The 20,999-nt window shown below is 41.5% G+C and overlaps 1 protein-coding gene across 1 annotated transcript in view; it reads left to right on the top strand.

The window, feature by feature from the left end:
• FAT3 (FAT atypical cadherin 3) overlaps positions 1 to 20,999 on the top strand; it is a 662,119-nt gene that overhangs the window by 136,821 nt on the left and 504,299 nt on the right. Inside the window, exon 2 of the mRNA XM_046016531.1 lies at positions 6,479 to 9,787. Coding sequence (XP_045872487.1) covers positions 6,496 to 9,787 — 3,292 coding nt within the window. The 5' untranslated portion in view covers positions 6,479 to 6,495. The remainder of the gene's footprint in view (positions 1 to 6,478; positions 9,788 to 20,999) is intronic.

Consider the following 20,999-nt stretch of genomic DNA (forward strand, 5'->3'; position numbering starts at 1 on the left):
TTAATACAAGGAAGAAAGTGCTGTCTGAGAAGAACATATAGATAAAATATAGACAAGTTCAGAGCAGTGGTTTTCAGAGTGTGATTGTGCCAGGACCAGCATCTCTTGGGAACTTGCTGGAATTATAAAGTCTCTGCCAACTGATCCAGAAACTCTGGGATGGAGCCCAGCCCTACTGTGATTCTGATGTTCACTAGAACTTAATAATCACAGCTGTCGGACTGGAACTCTCTTTGGGGCACCTGGGTGGCTCAGTTGGTTGTGTGGCCAACTCTTGATTTGGGCTTGGGTCATGAGCTCAGGGTCGTGTGCGGGTTGGCTTGGGTCATGAGCTCAGGGTCGTGTGCGGGTTGGCTTGGGTCATGAGCTCAGGGTCGTGTGCGGGGCTCTGTGCTTAGCTTCAGAGTCTCACCTTCTCCCTCTCCCTCTACTCTTCCCCCAACTCATTCTCTCTCTCTATTTCTCTCAAAGAAAATCTTCTTAAAAAGGACTGGAGCTCAATTTTGAACAGAAATCTCTGGGATTGCTTCACAGAGTAGGTGGCATTTTAGTTAAATCTGAGAAGATGAGTAACATTTGTGGAGATGAACAAGTAGAGACTTGTATTCTTAAATGAGGGAGCAGCAGTGAGTCGCATTCACAGGAGAGACCTGAGGTCCGATGTTTGCTTTTTCCCCCAGGCAAGCTGTGTGACCCTGTCCAAATCACTTAACCTTTCCCAATGTGTTCCCTCCATTTTAAAATGAGGGTTTTGGACTAGACGACTTTACGATCCTTTTGACCGTAAAACTCAGTGAATTTACATGGCCCTGGTTCTGTATATCATGATATAATCTGAATAATGGCATGGCATAAATTATTTGTGACCTGAATGCCTAGTAGATTATCCTCTGCACTTTCTAGCTACAATGGTTTGTATAAAGAAAACCACAGAGTAAACATTTTTTCTTCTCATCACACAGCCATTAGCATCAGCCAGAGAGTAAAACTTTATCCCCAAATGTGCCATACAGACAGTCTATAACTGATTTCAGGAGCAAAAGCCCAGAACACAAAGTAGTGCCACGAGAATGATAATTTGAGCAGTATCAGAATTCGTTGCTTTGGGAGATAGGGTTTTGCAGTACCTGGCTGTTCTGGGACTCATTACTACGGCAAGGGGAAATCCTGCTAGAACCCCTCAGGAATTAAATGCCAGGTCTGAGAAGCAGCTCCCTAATGCGGCTCTAGATCCTGAGTTGTGAAATATTCCTTGTAGGTGTTGGAGTCAGCTACAGAGCTGTGGTCACAGCCCCTGACCCATGCCACCAGGCACACCCCTTTTGGGGCCTTGACCCCAACCTGGGCGGGTGCGGGGGAAAGTGAGTCTGGGTTTCATGAAAGGGTGGCTTTCCTGGTAGGGTGGGTCTACCCCACAGAGGGTCTACCTCTTGACCCTTTATTCTTAGCCCAGTTTTCATTTATTTTCCATTTTGTATCTCTTCTTCTGAACGCCTTCATAATTTTAATGTCAGTTAATATTTACAGAACGTTTGCTGTGTACCAGACACAGTTGTAAGCCTGTTATGTGACAGTGGGAGCTCTTAAAATCCCTACGGTGAGACTTAAAAAGGTTCAAGTATTATCCCAATGTCACCCAGCCAGTCATTGACAAAGCCTGGATTCAAGTCCTATTTCTCTGAACTTTGGGTCTACTGTAGTAATCATTTGTTTCAATAAAGAAAAGACAACTTTTCCTTCACTTTTTTTTTTTAATATTATTTATTTAACAGAGAGAGCACAAATAGGCAGAGAGGCAGGTAGAGAGAGAGGAAGGGAAAGCAGGCTCCCGCTGAGCAGAGAGCCCGACATGGGGCTCGATCCCAGGACCCTGAGATCATGCCCTGAGCCGAAGGCAGAGGTTTAACCCACTGAGCCACCCAGGTGCCCCTTTCTTTCACTTTTGATGTGCCTTTTGCTACTGGAAAAGGAACTGTCAGAGGACATTGTAAACCTCCATGATCCCTATCTTGTGACTCACAGATTTTGTTTTCTTCTCTAAAAACTGCCTTAGTTAATGATATTAATAGCTAGCAACTTTATATTTACTGTGTGACATGAACTGTTTTAAATGCTTTCTCTTTATTAACTCAAAAATCTTAATTGGGTTGGGTAGGCCTTATCATTCCCATTTGCGAGCAGAAGAAACTGAGGCACAGAGGGGTTAAGTAACCTGACTGACATAACACAGCTAGGAAATGGCAGAGCTGGGATTCAAACTCAGGCAGTCAGGTGCCAGACCACATGTCCGGAAATCATCGTGCATCCAGCCAGTGTGTCACTGAGCAGCTTCTGACACAGGGTGTCTTCATCGAGGGAGCCAGGGAGGGGGAGGCCCTTCAGAGACTGATTTTGTTCTTTGTTTTGCCGCCCATCATATCACATTTCCCAAGCACCCTCTCTGTCTGCCAGTAAAACCCTCTCAAAATACACAAGATAAGAAGAGATGGAGTGAAAATAGAATGTTCTTGCAAGATGCCATTTCTAACGTTCAGAAATCCCAGTGATTTAAGGGGCCCATTTAATGATGACGGAAAAGAGCTTCCCAGGTTACCCAAGCAAGCAGAGGCCCCCTGCCTAGTCCAGGCTCACCCAGAGAGGTGGCCTTTGTAAGAGCTGGGAGCTGCCCCTGAGGGCATCCGTATTTATTCATCCCTGGAAAGAAACATCTGCATGCCCTTCTGAGTTGAAGGCTAGGATCCACTCTCTCTCAGGCCGCCCAGGGCAGGATGGGGGAGGCCCAGCCCACTGCTCTGAAAAATAAATGTCTCCAAGATTGATGGCTTGATGATTTCTTTGGAGATTATATCAAAAAATATTGATTATGTTGCTAAGTCATAGAAAATAGGCTCTGAGGTTGGGAACTAAGTGCTTTGTTTAATCCAGAAGCAGTAGAATAAATCAATGTGCAGAGCATCTAAAACACCATAACTATCATATTGGCTTCACAAATAGCTTGGCTTCAGTGTGGAAAAGCACACTTTTTTTTTTTTTTTTAAGAGCTTAACAGTTATCTTAGCATGCTAAAAAAAGAAGGAGCCAAAATCTTATTCTAGTGTTTACTTTGCAGAATTTTACAGAATTCCTCACTTTTAGCACTCACTTATTTTCTAAGTCAATGGAAAAATCTGCAGGTTTTTAAAAAATAGTTTGTGCCAGATATGACTTTTTTTTCCCTCCAAAATAAAGATACTGAAACTTGATGACATATTTTGGTCTCCACAACTAAAGCTGACAAGCTTAGTCCTGCTCAGGCTTTTGGAGTTAAATCCAAATTTCTGTACACAACAATACTGTGCCATTTCAGCGTGGATTGTAGTTTTTCTCTACTTGCATATAAGATTCCATTTCACAAGGAAAACATCGTGGCAGTGTGTGCTGCTGAAAGACTCAGTATGCAAGGGTTCCAACTTTTGAAGGGTTAAATCGAATGATTTTTTTTTCATATTATGACAGCATTCTGCCTTATGAAGGATTCACCAGAAGGGTTTTTAGAAGTAACTGTCCCCCAGGGCACTTAAATGTTTACTTATGGTTAACTGCTTAGAGGTGGGAGTAGCACCAGGGAGATTAACAAAGTGTCAGAAGATGAAGATCCCTGCAAAGCCATGATAAACCACAGCCCTCAAATTGTTACGTAACTCAAAGAGAAACTAATTCAGTTGATGCAATGTTTCCACGTGGTATCAGCTCTGAACCTGGCAGTCCTGAGACCTGGCCTTAGTGAGTCCCTTTATTCTTACGGGTCTTGGTGTCCTTATCTGTAAACCCAGGAAATCAAACCTGATGATTTTTAAGGCTTCTGTGAGTTCATGTAATTTCTTGAGTCTGTTTCCGGAAGTGAGATGTGTGTACTTTCTGGGGTTTGGAAACAGAGCATGTGAAAGGCCTCTGGGCCCCCAGTTCCATTGGTACCTTGATGTCCTGTGTGTCTTCTGTGTGGGCCGGGTGATGCTGGTCATAGATTGAGGCACAGACACAGCTCCTCTCTTCAGTCAGGGGTAAAGATGGGGTGCAAGATAGATTAAGAAAGGTTCATTTGAGATGCATTTACCATCAGGGCTGTTTTCTTCCTTGATGACCGGAGAGGGGATACCTGGGTGGCTCAGTTGGTTAAGTGTCTGCCTTTGGGTCAGGTCATGATCTTAGGGTACTGGGATGGAGCCCAGCATAGGGCTCCTTGCTCAGCGAGGAGTCTGCTTCTCTCTCTGCCTGCTGCTCCTCCTGTTGTGCTCTCTCTCTCACTCTCTGATCAATCAATCAATCAATCAATCTTTTAAGGAAAAAAAAAAGATTTTCTCTGATGACCACAGAGTCTGGACTCCGTGGGCAAAGTATCAGCAAAATCATGCTTGTAGGCTGTGCCCTTGGCATAGAAGAGCCAATGGGAAATGAGGCAGAATCTGAATTTGTATTTCTTTGGAGATGCTGGGAGTATCCCCAGTTTTCTCCACTGAGAGACTATCCATGGACTCTGGTCATTCCCTGTAAGAGCGTTGTCTCATTTCATTCCATTCAGAGTGGGAACCTAAAAATCTCTCCTCTACATTGGAGCATTCTCAGATGATGAAGTAAGAGTCTATTGAGTTGTATGTGGTATTAATAAAGCTTCTGCTGGTTTGTATCTGTGGTCCCTAAAGAGGGCCCTGTCATGCCCATGTGTTAGCCTAGGGTGCTCCACAAAGAGGCAGCTCTAAATGCACTGGTCCTGTGGGGCCCTCCATTCTTTGGGGGAGGATATTTGAGCCTACTACAGCCGACTTACTGCTTCGCACACTTAGCATGTGGGCCGCTGTCTAAGGATGGGCAACCAAAGCAATTACATGTGAAATTAACTTCTTTCCTTTTACAAAAAGTTATCTCATCTTTACACTATTCATTTGTACTATCTATTCTGTTTATGATATCCCTATATTAAACTGTAATCTTTCAAATTGCTACTCCCGTTTCCTGAGTTGCTTCAACAGATGACACCAACAAGAAGGTGTATTTCATCCTTGGTTGGAACCAGGCAAACTCATGTCCAGAAATTGGCTTGAGAGTCTTCTGTAAGGCAGAGTTGGAAAAAAGAAATGAGAAAGCCTTGGGGGTGGCCACAGGGCTTGGGTTCTAATCCTGACTCTACCACTAGGAGAATGACTGGACACAGTCTCATCTACAAAATGGGTATAATAACATGTGCCTTGCCAACCCTGGCTATGAAAGTGTTTTATAAGGTACAAAAACAACTGACAATATATTTTTTAAAGATTTTATTTGTTTTATTTGACAGACAGAGATCACAAGTAGGCAGAGAGGCAGGCAGAGAGAGAAAGAGGAAGAGGAAGCAGGCTCTCTGCTGAGCAGAGAGCTCAATGTGGGGCTTGATCCCAGGACCCCGAGATCATGACCTGAGCCTCCCAAGTGTCCTACATTTGATAATATTTTAAGATGTTAAACTTAACATGATTGTTCAGCTGATAGCTGATTATTGGAACTAGTTTAAAACCAGAAAGGAGATAACCACGTGGAGATGCCATAAATTTATCATTCATTAATGATAAATGGTGATTACTTCAACAGAATTAAATTATGTCATATGTGCTTCTAGGGGGATTGAATTCTCAGCCTCACGATATTGGGTTCTGTATAAATCTTGGTCAGTTTTAAAGTCAGCACAACAAAAGATGACTATGGTGCCTGGTAAGAATTTCTTCAAAAGTTCATAGTTATAAATGTAATCATGTAACCATTGGTGAATAGTGTTACTTGGAAAAATATCAGAAAAACAAATAGTCCTCCGGATCCCACAACACAGTTAATCCTTTTTAAATGTAAAATTGCAGTTGTGCATTTAAATGTTTAAATACTAATACAATCATAACCACCCATACTGTTTTGCACTCAGCATTATATCTTACCACATTTGAAAATGCACATTTGAAAAATAACTATTTTTAATGGCTGCATAGTATTTCATTTTATGAATGCACCGAAAATTATTTGATTCTTGATTGATAGACATCTAGTTTCTTTTCAGTTCTTTTGTCTTTTAATCTGTACATCAAATGTACACTTATCTAGTTACTTCCACTGGGTAGTTGCCTAGAAGATAATTCTAAGTGAAAGGTAGATGCATTTTTTTAAGTCTTCTAGGGATATCTCTAAACTGACCTTCAGAATGGAAGGAATCTTGTACCAATGAACAATTCCAGCAGCAGTATAAAAGTGTGATTTAAAAAGCTCAAACTACGTAAAGTTAAATCCTAGTGATTTTGAACTCCTTGCCATCTAGTATGATGCGGTCTCTAATTTTTTTTTTTTTCACACTGATGTTTGGTAAGAAGATTTTATAATGAAGTTTTTAAAAAGCACCATTTCATCACAGCGAGTTCCTACACCTTCTCCCACTTTCCCGTAGATTAATTTATTTTTCTCTCTCTTTCTCCCCCCCTTCCAGGATGGAGGTATGATGCGATGGATATAACTATGGGATACTGTGTGGGTACAAGGCCTCCCCCTTCTTGCCTCATCCTCCTGCTTCTCAAGCTTCTGGCTACAGTGTCCCAGGGGCTGCCGGGGACAGGGCCCCTGGGCTTCCACTTCACTCACCCTGTGTACAATGCTACTGTGTGTGAGAACTCAGCCGCAAGGACCTACGTCCACAGCCAGGGTAGGATGGGCATCACCTTAATAGATCTGTCCTGGGATGTCAAATATAGAATTGTATCTGGAGATGAGGAAGGCTTCTTCAAAGCGGAGGAAGTCATCATTGCAGACTTCTGTTTCCTCAGAATAAGAACTAAAGGTGGCAATTCGGCCATATTGAATCGGGAGATTCAGGACAATTATTTATTGATAGTCAAAGGTTCTGTCAGAGGAGAGGATCTGGAAGCATGGACCAAAGTGAACATACAGGTTTTAGATATGAATGACCTGCGACCCTTGTTTTCACCCACAACATACTCTGTTACAATAGCAGAAAGCACCCCTTTAAGGACTAGTGTTGCCCAGGTGACTGCCACAGACGCCGATATCGGCTCCAATGGAGAATTCTACTACTACTTTAAAAACAAAGTTGACCTCTTTTCAGTCCACCCCACAAGTGGTGTCATCTCTTTAAGTGGGCGGTTAAATTATGATGAAAAGAATAGGTACGATCTGGAGATTTTGGCAGTGGACCGGGGGATGAAACTCTATGGAAACAACGGAGTGAGCAGTACTGCGAAGCTTTATGTTCACATTGAACGTGTAAATGAACACGCCCCAACTCTCCATGTGGTCACTCATGTTCCTTTCTTGCTGGACAAAGAGCCGACATACGCGGTGGTGACAGTCGATGACTTAGATGAGGGGGCCAATGGAGAAATTGAGTCTGTTTCCATTGTGGCTGGGGATCCTTTCGATCAGTTCTTCCTGGCTAAAGAAGGCAGGTGGATGAATGAGTACAAGATTAAGGAGAGAAAGAAGGTCGACTGGGGGAGTTTTCCTTATGGCTACAACCTCACTCTTCAAGCAAAAGACAAGGGGTCCCCCCAGAAATTTTCAGCAGCGAAGATCATCCACATTGCCAATCCCCAAAGAGACACTGTCCCAGTTAGATTTGAAAAAGAAACGTATGATGTGAGCATTAGTGAATTCTCCCCTCCTGGTGTCGTGGTTGCTATAGTAAAATTAAGTCCCGAACCGCTCGATGTGGAATACAAATTATCTCCTGGTGAGGACGCACAGTACTTCAAAATTAATCCTCGGTCAGGTCTGATTGTCACAGCGCAGCCACTGAATACTGTTAAGAAGGAGGTTTATAAGCTGGGAGTGACAAACAAGGAAGGAGATTTAAAAGCACAAGTCACCGTTGGCATAGAAGATGCGAATGACCACACCCCAGAATTTCAGCAGGCACTGTATGATGCTTTTGTGAATGAAAGCGTCCCAGTGGGCACAAGCGTTCTGATGGTTTCAGCTTCTGATAAGGATAAAGGAGAAAATGGGTACATCACCTATAGTATTGCCAGTCTGAATTTGTTACCATTTGCCATTAACCAGTTTACAGGTGTTATTAGCACAACTGAAGAATTGGATTTTGAATCCTCCCCAGAAACTTACAGGTTCATCGTAAGAGCCTCCGACTGGGGTTCGCCATACCGCCATGAAAGCGAAGTAAATGTGACTATTCGAATAGGAAATGTCAATGACAACAGCCCTCTCTTTGAGAAAGTGGCTTGCCAGGGAGTTATTTCCTATGACTTTCCAGTCGGGGGTCACATCACAGCTGTCTCAGCAATTGATATTGATGAACTTGAACTTGTAAAGTACAAAATCATCTCCGGAAATGAACTTGGTTTCTTTTATTTAAACCCAGACTCCGGGGTTTTACAGCTTAAAAAGTCGCTGATGAATTCTGGCATCAAAAATGGTAATTTTGCCCTCAGGATTACAGCAACCGATGGAGAGAATTTTGCGGACCCCATGTCTGTTAACATTTCAGTCTTACATGGGAAGGTGTCTTCAAAGAGCTTTAGTTGCAGAGAAACTCGTGTGGCTCAAAAGGTGGCAGAGAAACTGCTCATTAAGGCAAAAGCAAATGGGAAACTGAACCTGGAAGATGGATTTCTTGACTTTTATTCGGTTAATAGGCAAGGACCACATTTTGACAAGTCGTTTCCTTCTGATGTGGCTGTGAAGGAGAATCTGCCTGTTGGTGCCAACATCCTGAAGATTAAAGCCTATGATGCTGACTCTGGCTTCAATGGAAAGGTGCTATTTACAATATCTGATGGGAACATGGACAGTTGCTTTAATATCGATATGGAGACTGGGCAACTTAAAGTCCTTCTGCCAATGGACCGAGAGCACACAGACCTCTATCTCCTTAATATCACCATCTATGACTTAGGCAATCCACAAAAATCTTCATGGAGGTTGCTGACCATCAATGTGGAGGATGCTAATGACAACAGCCCAGTTTTTCTCCAAGACAGTTACTCAGTTAACATTCTTGAAAGTTCAAGTATTGGAACTGAGATAATTCAAGTGGAAGCCAGAGACAAAGACTTGGGTTCTAATGGGGAAGTAACTTACTCAGTGTTGACAGATACACAGCAGTTTGCTATCAACAGCTCAACTGGAATTGTCTATGTAGCCGACCAGTTGGACCGGGAATCTAAAGCAAACTACTCTTTAAAAATAGAAGCCCGAGACAAGGCAGAAAGTGGCCAGCAGCTGTTTTCCGTTGTCACCCTTAAAGTTTTTTTGGATGATGTCAATGACTGTTCCCCGGCTTTCATTCCCAGTAGTTACAGTGTGAAGGTTCTGGAAGATCTCCCCGTTGGCACTGTCATTGCTTGGCTGGAGACCCATGATCCGGATCTTGGGCTGGGGGGCCAAGTGCGCTATTCTTTGGTCAATGACTATAATGGGAGATTTGAAATAGATAAAGCAAGTGGTGCCATTCGCTTGAGCAAAGAGCTGGACTATGAAAAGCAACAGTTCTATAACCTCACGGTTCGGGCCAAAGACAAAGGGCGACCGGTCTCTCTGTCTTCTGTTTCCTTTGTTGAGGTGGAGGTGGTGGATGTCAATGAAAACCTCCACACTCCCTACTTCCCAGACTTTGCTGTCGTTGGATCTGTAAAAGAAAACTCACGCATCGGAACAAGTGTGCTGCAGGTGGCTGCCCAAGACGATGACTCTGGGAGGGATGGAGAGATCCAGTACTCCATTAGGGACGGCAGTGGTCTCGGAAGGTTCAATATAGATGACGAGAGCGGTAAGTTTACTAGTTTGTGCCGAAGTGTCGTTTCCCGTCTCACGAACTGTAACATTGGAGAAGAAAAGGAATCTTCTCCCACTGAAAAAGAATGACAAGTGAGTTTGCATGTGGTACAGAGATGACTCAAGTGAAAGCTTTCTCTCAGAATGCATTGGTTTGTGAGAAGGTGTGTTTTATACAGTGGTTCTAACCGTGGTTTTCAATGGGAGTCCTGTTTCCTGTTTTTTGTTTTTCTTGTTCAGCACTATTACCAGGTTATCTTTTGATAAGCACAGGCAATTTTCACCTCTGTTGATTGCACTTCTGACCTTTGCGAAATTAAGGGCCCTGATAAAGTAAATTACATTTGAATTAGCTTTCAATTTTAAGTGTGAAGTGGATTTCGAATGGGTCTTCTACGTGGATCTTTCCCTTTCTAGTACAGCTTTGCTGAAGTGGTTTTGCAGCATTGCCTGGCCTTTGATGTTTCACAGGGCACATCTGGCCTTTGAATGACAGGGATTTGCACTGGAGATACTCAATTAACATATGGCAGTGTGTTTCTACAAATGTTTTCATGAGAGCCTGGAGGGGGCATGTTGTGGATTGTACTTAGACGACACGGATTTTCAGACTTTGTTTGTAAGAATTGATTGTTTTATAGAAACATTTTAAAATATGGGGAAAAGTTGCCCCAATATTTTCATTGTCTCCCACCTTTTTATTTACTTTTCATTATAGATACAGATACACACACACACACACACACACATTTTTCTGTTCTTGTTATTGTTGTTACTTTTCTTTAAACGGACATGTGCCCGGACATGTGCGTGTGTGTGTGTGTGTGTGTGTGTGTGTGTGTGTGTTTTCTATAGGTTGTAGTCATCTCAAGACAGGCCTCTGTCTTCTCTGTTCTGAAATAAATGGTAATATTAGCTGTTCACAGTTTTCGAGGTACATTTATATATATTAACTCATTTTCTGCAACACTCACAGAATACTCTGTTCCCAGTAATGATGATGATGATTAAAACAGGTCGTGGGGGGGTGTTATTATAGTGGTGGAAAAAGGACTTGAGAAATTGTATTAACTACTGGATAGAAGTTACAAAACTCTATGTTCCATCACAAATTTAAACTGTAATTTTTATATACACGGGCTCTAATTATGGCCAGTGTAAATGGTAAAATTGGTCTCCATAGCCATAATGAAGGAAAAGATAAATGTCAAGGAAATTAAGTTCTGATTTATCTATACCCTGTATTTTATTGTGTATCATTTTTCATTCGACTGGAATATATTTTCATCATTGAAATACAGAATGAGAAGGGTGAGTATGTTTACTGAGTGTCTACTCTGTGCTATTACTTTGCTACCTCTAATGACCTCATGGAGTCCTTAACGTGGGCACAACACTATGTGAAGGATTCTATGATAGGGTCTTCTTTAATGATCCCAACTGCCCCATGAGGTAGAAATAATAATCATCAAGTCGTAAACTGATACGCAGAGAAGACTGATAACTTGGAGCCTGATTTCAAGATCAACTCTAAGTTAACTGCAGTAGTGTGCTGTCTCATGCCTAAAGACACGTATGGGCTTCCTCATGTTTCCGGATACACTTGAATTTGGTGTTGATTCAAAATCTATCAGGCAGTAAGTGTTAAACCGCTTTCAAAGTCCTTATAGCCCTGGGTTCATTGACTGGTGGCACTGGCCATTAGTCACCCTTCCTTTTTCCTCCTTGTCTCATTATCTGTGGTTCTCCAGTGAGAGAAGCTTCTCCTCGGGGCTCAGATGGAGGTGGGTAAGGTAGGCCAAGCAGGAAGGTGTCAGGTGGAATCATTAGCCACTGCTACGTGGAGGATTGCTTCAGCCACACTGAGTTGGTTTTGTTTGGAAGTTTCATGCTGGTGTAGCTTGATGCAGGGAAGAGCAGGAGTACGCTGGTGGAAGTGGCGTAGCTTTCCCTTATTTGTTCCCTGTTGATTGTTCTCGTCTTGGGTGTGATTTATTTCCATCTGATGGTATAGCTGATCTCACGATTCTTGATGCCAAGAGTTTGTTGTCCTTTGTCTCTGTTCAAACAAAGCAACCAAACAAACAAAACCCCTCACTGCTTTGACTTTATTCTTATTATATTCTGGACTGTATAAAATAAATTTTGCCATGGATGATAATAACACCACTTACATTTGGACATTGCTTTGTGACTTAAGATGCTTATTCAAAAAACATTAAGTCTTTTAGGTTAAAGCGTAGCTAAGTGAGTTAGGTGAGGTCATATCTGGAGGACATAGATGTATCTAGAACCCACCTGTCTCTCCATTTTAACTGGGCTCCCTTTTCTTTGCATTCACTACACATTCTGCTTTACTTCCCCAGAGGATTTTTAATTTTAAAACTATAGTAGCAATTTTTTTTACCCCCTTCACATATCATTTTTACCTTCTCTTAGAAAGCAAAACTGTTTTTCTCTAGGTATATTATAGGACTGGATGTTGATATTGTTTATGAATTTAGAATTTCTGAATAATAATATCCTGGACCATCTTACTTCCTCCCCTCTCACCTTCTGCGTATGTTAATTTGCAAGCCCAGGAAACCGATGAAGAATGATCACCAAGACTTGTGCTGGCAAGATGCTGGGCTGAGGAGAACTTTGGCAAATGTTTGTCCAACAGGAGAAGGCATTACTGTGGTGCTGTTGGGTTTGCATTACTGTGGAGGCATCCATCAGCTCTTTGCCTCCAAGTGCTAAAAACGTAGCTTGACCTGCTGGCAGAAGGAATGGCTGTTTAGCCCCGCGGCTGTTACTGAACCTCACGTCCAGACTCTGTTGTCTTCATTTGGTCCTTTGGCATAGAATGGACTAAACTTGTTTGGGTGGTTTTTTTTGTTTTTTCGTTTTTTCGTTTTTGTTTTTTGGTCTTTCAAGAACCTTTAAGTCAGCGGCCAAAGGCTATTTAATGGCTTTCACTGTCTCGTTGTTCTCAAATTTAGGAGTGCACATGAATCTGTGGGAGAGTTTGTTAACAGATGCAGATTCCTGGGCCCTTTCCCCAAAGATTCCGTATCACTAGGTGTGGGGTAGCAGCCCCAGGACATCTTCATTTAAGCCCTCCAAGCGTTCCTTCTGTACGTGGCTCAGAAACACCAGCCAGAATCTTACTTGGGCTCCTTAGAGAATGTCTCCCAGATTAGATCTTTTCTGTAAAGCCCTTTTCCTTCTTCTTTGGAAAGGCAGGAAATTGAGCTCGTATTTTAGATAAATTTCTTTCCTAGTCAAGTTTTACAATCCAAATAAATCTCCTATTATTCATTAGTGATGATCGCTTTCTGAATGCCTTCCCAATGGATCAAAAATCTAATTCTGTGGTTTGGTAATTGCCGTGCTTGTGTTTTGTAAAACTGCATATACTGGGAATAGTTGATCCGTTTAGTAGTTTTATGCTCTTGATTTTTTTTTTTTTTTTTTTTTGGGTGCTCAGTGAACAAAACTTTACCTTTGAATTTTTTTTTTAACCATGCACAGGCATTTAATAAATGTTTAATAATGTTCACAGTAAATGGATTAAGTGGGAGGCCCCCAGCTACAGTGGATTTGATCACAATTTAAATTACTAGTCTGGAAGATGCAATTTAATCATTTTTCCTTCACAAAGAATGCATTCTTATTGTCTGACACAACAGGAATTCATATTCTTGACTACTCAGAAGTTTTAGAAGGTTTAGAAAGAGCACGTTGCATTTTTTAAAACTGTGATTTTTCTGTTAGATTCCTTTGTAAGCTACAAACTTGAGCAGTGATTTCATTGTTTTATTTATTTGAAGTTAAAAAATATTTTAGTTGGGATAAACAGCTTCTAGTTCAGCACATGCATGGGAAGCTATTTTGGCTGTCCATTACTGCTACTTATATCATTTCTTTCATTCACCAGGTATCTGTTAGGTGCCAGGCACTGTGCTAGGTGCTTGGTGGGTGATGTTTCTAATTGTTACAGGAATCCAGAAGGTGGGCTTTCATGAGGCTTGTTCAATCAGGGTCAGCTTCTGGGAGTTCTCAGAGCTGGGACCGTAAATGAGCACAGTTGACTCCAGATCTCACGTGAGCTCCCCGCCTTTGCTACCCAAGCATGCCGTAGTAACATTGTTGAGCACATGTAATATTTCTGCATAACAAACAACCACAAAATCTCAGTGGCTTATGGAAACAGTTTTTCTCCTTGCTCCCAAGTCTGGGAGAGCAGTTAAAGATGCAACTGTAGGTTGGACTATAGCCTGCCTCACAGGCGTACCAATTCCAGGACCCGGGCTGAAGGAGTACCCTCCGTCTGGAACATGCTACCATTCTCAGGGGAGAGGTGAGACGCTCAGGAGGGCTGATGGAACTGTGTGATGCCTCTTAAGGCATCACACCCAGCCCACATTCTATTAGCTGAAGTGGCCCATGGGTCGTCCATGCTCAACACTGAGGTGGGGCACAGACTATTTCTCTTACAGAGGAATGGCGAGGAATGAAGAATTACTGCATACTAATACAGCCTGGCAGAGCATACATTTATAGTTACCTTTCTTTAAATTGAAGCTGCCGCCGGCATTTCTCCAGCATATGTGAGCCTAGAATGCTCTCTTTATTCCAAATGTTTCTCACCACCGTCTCATTACCTAATGTTGATTGTGCGCTCCCTATGCATAGGGCCAGGGCGGGCACTGATGACCCAGAGAGCTACAGGTACGGAAGTTTCCTTGGCTGCCCGAGAGGTCAGAAGGCAGCGGCAGGTGGCATTGCTGGTGGCAATGGTGACAATGCTTACCATTCACCCAGTGCTATCTGTGTGCCAGTTTCTGTGTAAAATGCTTTTTCCCAGTGTCTCATTCTGGCATCATATGAGGTCGGCACAGTTGTATCCCTTTTTTCACACATCTGGTGTCTTAAGAGACAGAGCTCACATACACAAGACATGTGCATTTATATTTACCTTTCTATACATTGAATCTGCAGCCAGTATCCCTCTGACACACGTAAGCATGGGTGCTTTCTTCATTTTTAAATATTCTGGTACAATTGGCAGAAGCTTAGGAGACCTAAAGTACATTTGGGTTCATGCAGACCCCCAAAAGAAACATCTCACACTTACTAAACACTGTAAAGCGAATTATTATTTTCAGTGAACATATATTCTAACAACAAATGAATATAACTTTATGATTGTGTTAGCATCTGTACTAGCTCTCTCCCTTTGACCTCTCCAGATCCATTTCCCACCCTCCTTTCTGCTTTGTGTCCAGGTGCCCGAGTTCCTTGGCCTGTGGGCTCCTTTGTTCCCTGATATCTGTCAGTCCTGCCTCTGGGAATGTAGGGAAGAGAATTAGGTCAGGGTATTTATTCCTTTGATTCTTTCCATACTGGTTACTGTGGCTTGGCTGTACCCTCTTAGGGGTAGAAACAGCTCCCCGCTGTTTTCAACCCTGTAATACTGCATTATTTTCTCTAAACCCTTTCTAAGCCTTTGTAAATAGTCTGTTTATTACATGCTTCTCAATGACCCGGTTGGGAGTATGCTGTCTCTTCTCTGTCAGGACGCTGCCTGATAAAATATTTTTTTATGTAGGTATTTTTAAAACATATTTTTAAGTTTAAAAATATTTCAAAGGCTGATGTTTTCAGCAAATTCTATTAACTCCAATTTCTGCAGTGCTGTCCTATGTATTGGCACATTCCTCTGGAGGCCAGGAAGAAGAGTAGAGAGGTCATAATTATCTATTGCTTTCATTTTGCAAGAAAAAAGAAAGTGAAACCACGGGACTTTGTGTCCCTATCTAGTTTATATTTCCATGTGTTGTTTACAACGAGAAGATAATTTTTGCTTTTCTGAAGACCCTCTCCCACCAGACGTGGGAAGAAGAGGGATTTGGATGGTTGGTGTGGTATTGAGATTTCAAGTTTTCAGATGTTGTGATGCTGTACCTTGATCTTCTACAGGGAGAGGGACACACTTCAGCTGGTGGCCAAGGAAAAGAATAAAGTCCTATAACTGAGTAGCTTTTATTTAAGTTAGTTCAACTGAAGAGTTGTTTGCTAGCAACCAGTGCTCAGTCTACTACTCTTTTATCTGAAGTCTCTAATCATCATAGAATCAAGGGGGGTTGGCAAATGAAAACTAGGAACAGGAAAATCTGTGTTGTGGGAAAGATGAGGAGCTTTCTGTTATTGCAGAACTGTTAGTGCTAGCCCAGGTACTTAAAGGGATGAAGGATTCCCATAGTAGCACGTATCTTACGTAATATAATAATATACAAGCTTCCTTTTTCTTATATTCAGAGATGCCAGAAATCCTTTTTTTATCTTACGGATGGTTGTTAATCTTTCCAGCTTCTTTTCCCCGAACTTATCTTTTAACTCCTCTTTGACACACTGAGGAGAAAGACAGATGTTATTTGGCAGCTTTGGTACAATTTCTGACAAATCCAGACTAAAAAGCAGTCTCCATCCTCATTCTGTTTTCAAGGCAATATTTTCACCACCACCCATCTAAGTCAAAGGAGACTCATTGAATTTTGGCCCAAGTTACCCTTAAAATTTCCACTTGGGACCAGAAGAATGAAGTTAAGATCAAGTGACAGCAGAAACTTTTCTTGGCTCTGGATTTTTAACCTTCGCTCCAGACTTTGTATCATAGTTATTTAAGAGGAAAATAATGTTTCCCAGAGGAGCCCTGAACACTGCACAACATTCAGATGAATTTAGTCGTTATCATGTAAGCCAGGTGGGAGTGAGGATTAGAAGCTTCTGGAAAATAATGAACAGCAGGCTTTTATGACTCTTTTCAGCAGGTGCCTTCTTCTTGACCTTTTCTTAACTGTTGGCTGAAGGTAGTTTAGGTTTTATTAGAGGATTGTTGGTCCAAATCAGTAATTATGCCTGTGTTGTGCACCAAGTTTGAGCTGCTATTATCCCCGTGCAACTAGTAAATGATAAAAATAATGACAACCATGAAGAGGAAGTACAAATAGTGTGACAAGCCAACAACCTGAAAACTCGTGTGGTTCTTCTCTCTGAAATCCATCTTCCTTTTCTATCAATAAGGGAAGTTTTTAGTGACTTACCTGGCCCTTCTTGTCAGAGTCCCCAGTGCTGTGTGATACTAAATTGTTTTTATTTCTTCAGTTAACAGAGAGTAAAGCCTCAGAGGTCCAGTAAGGAGAGGTTACAAAGACTATCAAATGATTACTTCTTCTATTAGCAGTTCTCCTTTGGATAGATTGCATCTCATTTCAGTCTTCTAAAAAATGTTTTTTGTAGGTGTTTTGTGTGCACATTGAAGGATACTGTCATTTATCATTACATTTGGAAGAATTATAGGGTTCGATAAATATTTATGTGATGCCACTACATTTACAATGTTTCACTGAAAAGAAAATGAAATGAAAATGAAAATGGACTCTAGTCTGTATTTTTAGCTTGCTGGTTCTTATGAAAGCATGTCTTATCGACAGACGGAATCTACAAAGAGTTGCGTTTAGGACTCAATTCAATTTATATTAAATTCTGGGCACCAGTATACGAACTCTTGAATATAATAGGAGTCTCCAATGTTCTCTTTGGATGTTGGAGGGTTTAGTGGCTCCTCTAGGGCCACTCTTTGTGATTAAATTCACATTTTCATTTGCATAATATAGTTAATATTTTAGTTGCTTTTAAAAAGCAGCATGTTGGTTAGAATAATACTGAGCTAAAACAACATATTGAATATGAAATGTCTTGAGTCAAAAAGTGAATAAAAGTTGAAGGAATTAAGCTGAAAATGGAAGTCTCTCTCTCACACACACACACACACACGCACACACACACACACAAAGATATTATGGTGAAAACAACATGTGGTTTACCCCCAAGATCTATGAAATAGAGCTTAAACAGTTTTCATAGTTTTTTCTCCACTTGCTTCCTAAAAAGTCTGCCTCTTCTCCCTCCATTTCCCTTTTTCCTTTTTTCTTACCATCTCTTTCTTCCCTCATTCCCACATTTGCAGTTCACTGATTCCCTGTAGGCAGGGTACTTTGCACTAAAAAGGATGCACACATGATTAAGTCAAGGGCTAGCAGTGAGACAGAAGAGCATGTAATTACAAACTGTGTGATGCGTGAGTGACACAAAGTAAGTGAGTGCCCTGTGCTCGCCATTCATCATGTTTATCGTGTCCTCAGCATCACCCTTTGGCATTGTGGGATGATTTTTACAAATTCCAATTGGAGACAAGACAGTATGAGAGATAACCAGAGCATTAAAGTGAGTTGATGATGATATATAAGCCAGGCTTAATTGTCAAGGAATGTCTAACCCCGGAAGCAGGTCCATTTTTTGTGAGGCTTGAAGTGCATACCTTATATCATGTGGGGTGCCTGCATTGAGAAAAAGCATAAAAATGTAAGACTACAAAATTACTGTATTTGTTTGAACCAAGGAAGGAAATCACAGCAACTCTTAAGTTTAAAGTCAACAAACAACCGCAAATACCACAAAACTCAGAAAAATAATATATTCTGTTGATTAAATTCCTGACCTACCTCTCTAATGCTTTCTTTCGCCTACATTTTTTGGCTGCATTTTTGGTTTGATTGCCTCTTCACGGGATAACAATTTTGCAATTGTTTCTATAGAAAGTACAGAAGGATTATTTCGTTTTTTTCCAGTGCTGCTTGATTGAAATTTGTTTGTTATTGGTGAGGGTTTAGACATGTTACTCCATGGTAGTGGCTTGTTATTGGTAATGTTATGTAAATATTCTACACTGGTTTCAAATTTTTAAAAAAATCTCCATTGAGTTTCTTTTTCCTGTGAGCTCTAACAGACATCTTTGCTGCTAATACATTTACTTGTCTGTGCTCTGTAAACAAAAAGTTTCCAGTAATTTCCATTTCGGGGAGTCTAATCAACAAAGGAAAAAGATTGTGGTGTGTTTATAACTTGTACGCTACATTTCAGGAGAGAACTTTCATTTTTGACTCCAGAGGCAAGAGCCAAGTCTTCCAGTTACAACTGTACATATCTAATGATCGGGGAATTTTCCACAAGCTAGCATCTAGCTCTGTATATTTGAGCTTGGTCCCCCCCCAACCCCCTCCTCTGGCAGTAATTGTCATCATCATTCTGACCACCACAGGATATGTTCATATAATGATATAAGTTCGAGTCTTTCATGTCCATGCTACAGTGTTGATCTCTCAGTCCAGTAGGTAGTAGGAGTGTCTTCGGAAGCCGTTCCTGCACTGGGATGCGTCTAACAACAATTTGTCTCAAATGGAATTGATGGAGAACCATGTAAATGTATGCCACTGAATGCAAACTAAATGTATCCCTAACTCGATTCTGCCTTATGCCTGCAGCCATTCTACCTGATGATGCAAAATGTAATAGAGGAGAAGTTGGAGGGGAAAGAGAAAGGAGTTTTAAGTTATTGTGGTTAAAATATATTACTTTTGCAAAAAAAAAAAAAGTATTAAAAAAGTATAAGCATGTAAACATCACTAGGTTCCTCTCTGGAGCTTGGAAGCTTGGAGTCTGATAGCTTCACGTTAGATTGGCATCTGCCTAGCATTGCTAGTAAATGAACATTTTTTCAGAGAGAAATAAGTCTTCAAGGTCAGTGCGGGAGGGGGTGGTGAGTGACTGAGCTGGACCAAGTCTCAAAGACTAGTCCTTGATTTGAAGACTGGTGCCAGAGACACCTGCACCAGGTTTAAGGTCATTATCCTTCTCAGTTATTACGGAACAAGCAGACAGACAGTGCAAAAGATACAAGATCTAGGCTGCATGTGAATGGATGAGGCCTTGGTAAGTCCGAGTATCTCAAGGAGGTGTTCTGGACATTCTCTAGCCAAAGCAGCACTTGGAGACCAAGAAATCTGCAAGGTCAAGAAGTTTAGCGTCTTGGGCTCACTGCCTTTTTGGAGCAGCTGGCTGATGAGAGAATTACATTGTTCCTTGGGCCCACTCTCTTTATAACACCCATTTGGGAATTCAGCAGTAAGGTACACCAAGATTTGGAAACAGATATAAAGGGCCTTTGAGGGCTGTCTTAATAACTGTTGGAGTCCTTTCATTTAAACTCATTATCTGTATCCTAAAAGCATGACTTGGGGATTTCCCAAATCTTGAGGGATTTTGCTGAACCATCGTGTCCACATTATTATTAAAATTTATTATAGATAATCTAATTTATGACTGTCCTAATGAATATATCAGTAGCACATCTTCCAGTAATTTCCCTGCCCATGGGCTACTGGCGTTGGTAGGATGCTTTTGATTTCATTGACTGGAACCTGATAAAGCCCTGTAAGTATTAAAAATACACATTGACTTGGGACGCCTGGGTGTCTCAGTGGGTTAAGCCTCTGCCTTCAGCTCAGGTCATGATCTCAGGATCCTGGGATCGAGCCCCGCATCGGGCTCTCTGCTCAGCAGGGAGCCTGCTTCCCCCTCGCTCTCTGCCTGCTGCTCTGCCTACTTGTGATCTCTCTCTCTGCCAAATAAATAAATAAAGTCTTTTAAAAAAATACACATTGACTGGAGGTCAGCTTTGATAGGGAATTCCATCATGGGATATCATATATCAGACTTGAGCTAGTATGAGGCTCTGAGATCCTGAACAAAGTCATGAGGATGGAGCATAAAGTTCAAGTCTTCTCCTGAAAGGTCACACCTGTCCTCATGCAGATCACACATCTCTCCCCAGACCTGGATAGAATGTATCTATGTCTTTCTCACCACTTGAGGACACTTCTAAAGGAATGTTTACCACATGGCTAAACTGAATCAGCTTGGAAAGGAAAACACAGTGATTTAGTTTGGGATAACAATTTCATAAAACATTGTTCTGGTTGCAAAAAGTGCAGGTGTAGTCCTCTCTGTCTGTAGTTTTAGCCCAGAGGGCAAATAATCAGGATTGGAATGTGTGAGAACTATGTTTATGGGTCACTAAAATCTTGTGTTTCTGAAGTAGGATAGTGTAGGCTGTCAAGGGTGTTCACGCTAAGTCAAAATTCTGTATCCCATGGTCACACAGCATGACTGCAAAATGTATATAATAATACCTTGCTAAATGAGAACGTCATAATTTGGTAGGATAACTTCAAGAACTAGGATGGAAGCAAAAATTGCTGTTCGGGGCCTTGTAAATAGACTTTAAAAAGAATTTGCACTGACCTACCTGAACTCTTGCT

This window comes from Meles meles, chromosome 8 (genome assembly GCF_922984935.1).
Source record: "Meles meles chromosome 8, mMelMel3.1 paternal haplotype, whole genome shotgun sequence".
NCBI classification, from domain to species: domain Eukaryota; kingdom Metazoa; phylum Chordata; class Mammalia; order Carnivora; family Mustelidae; genus Meles; species Meles meles.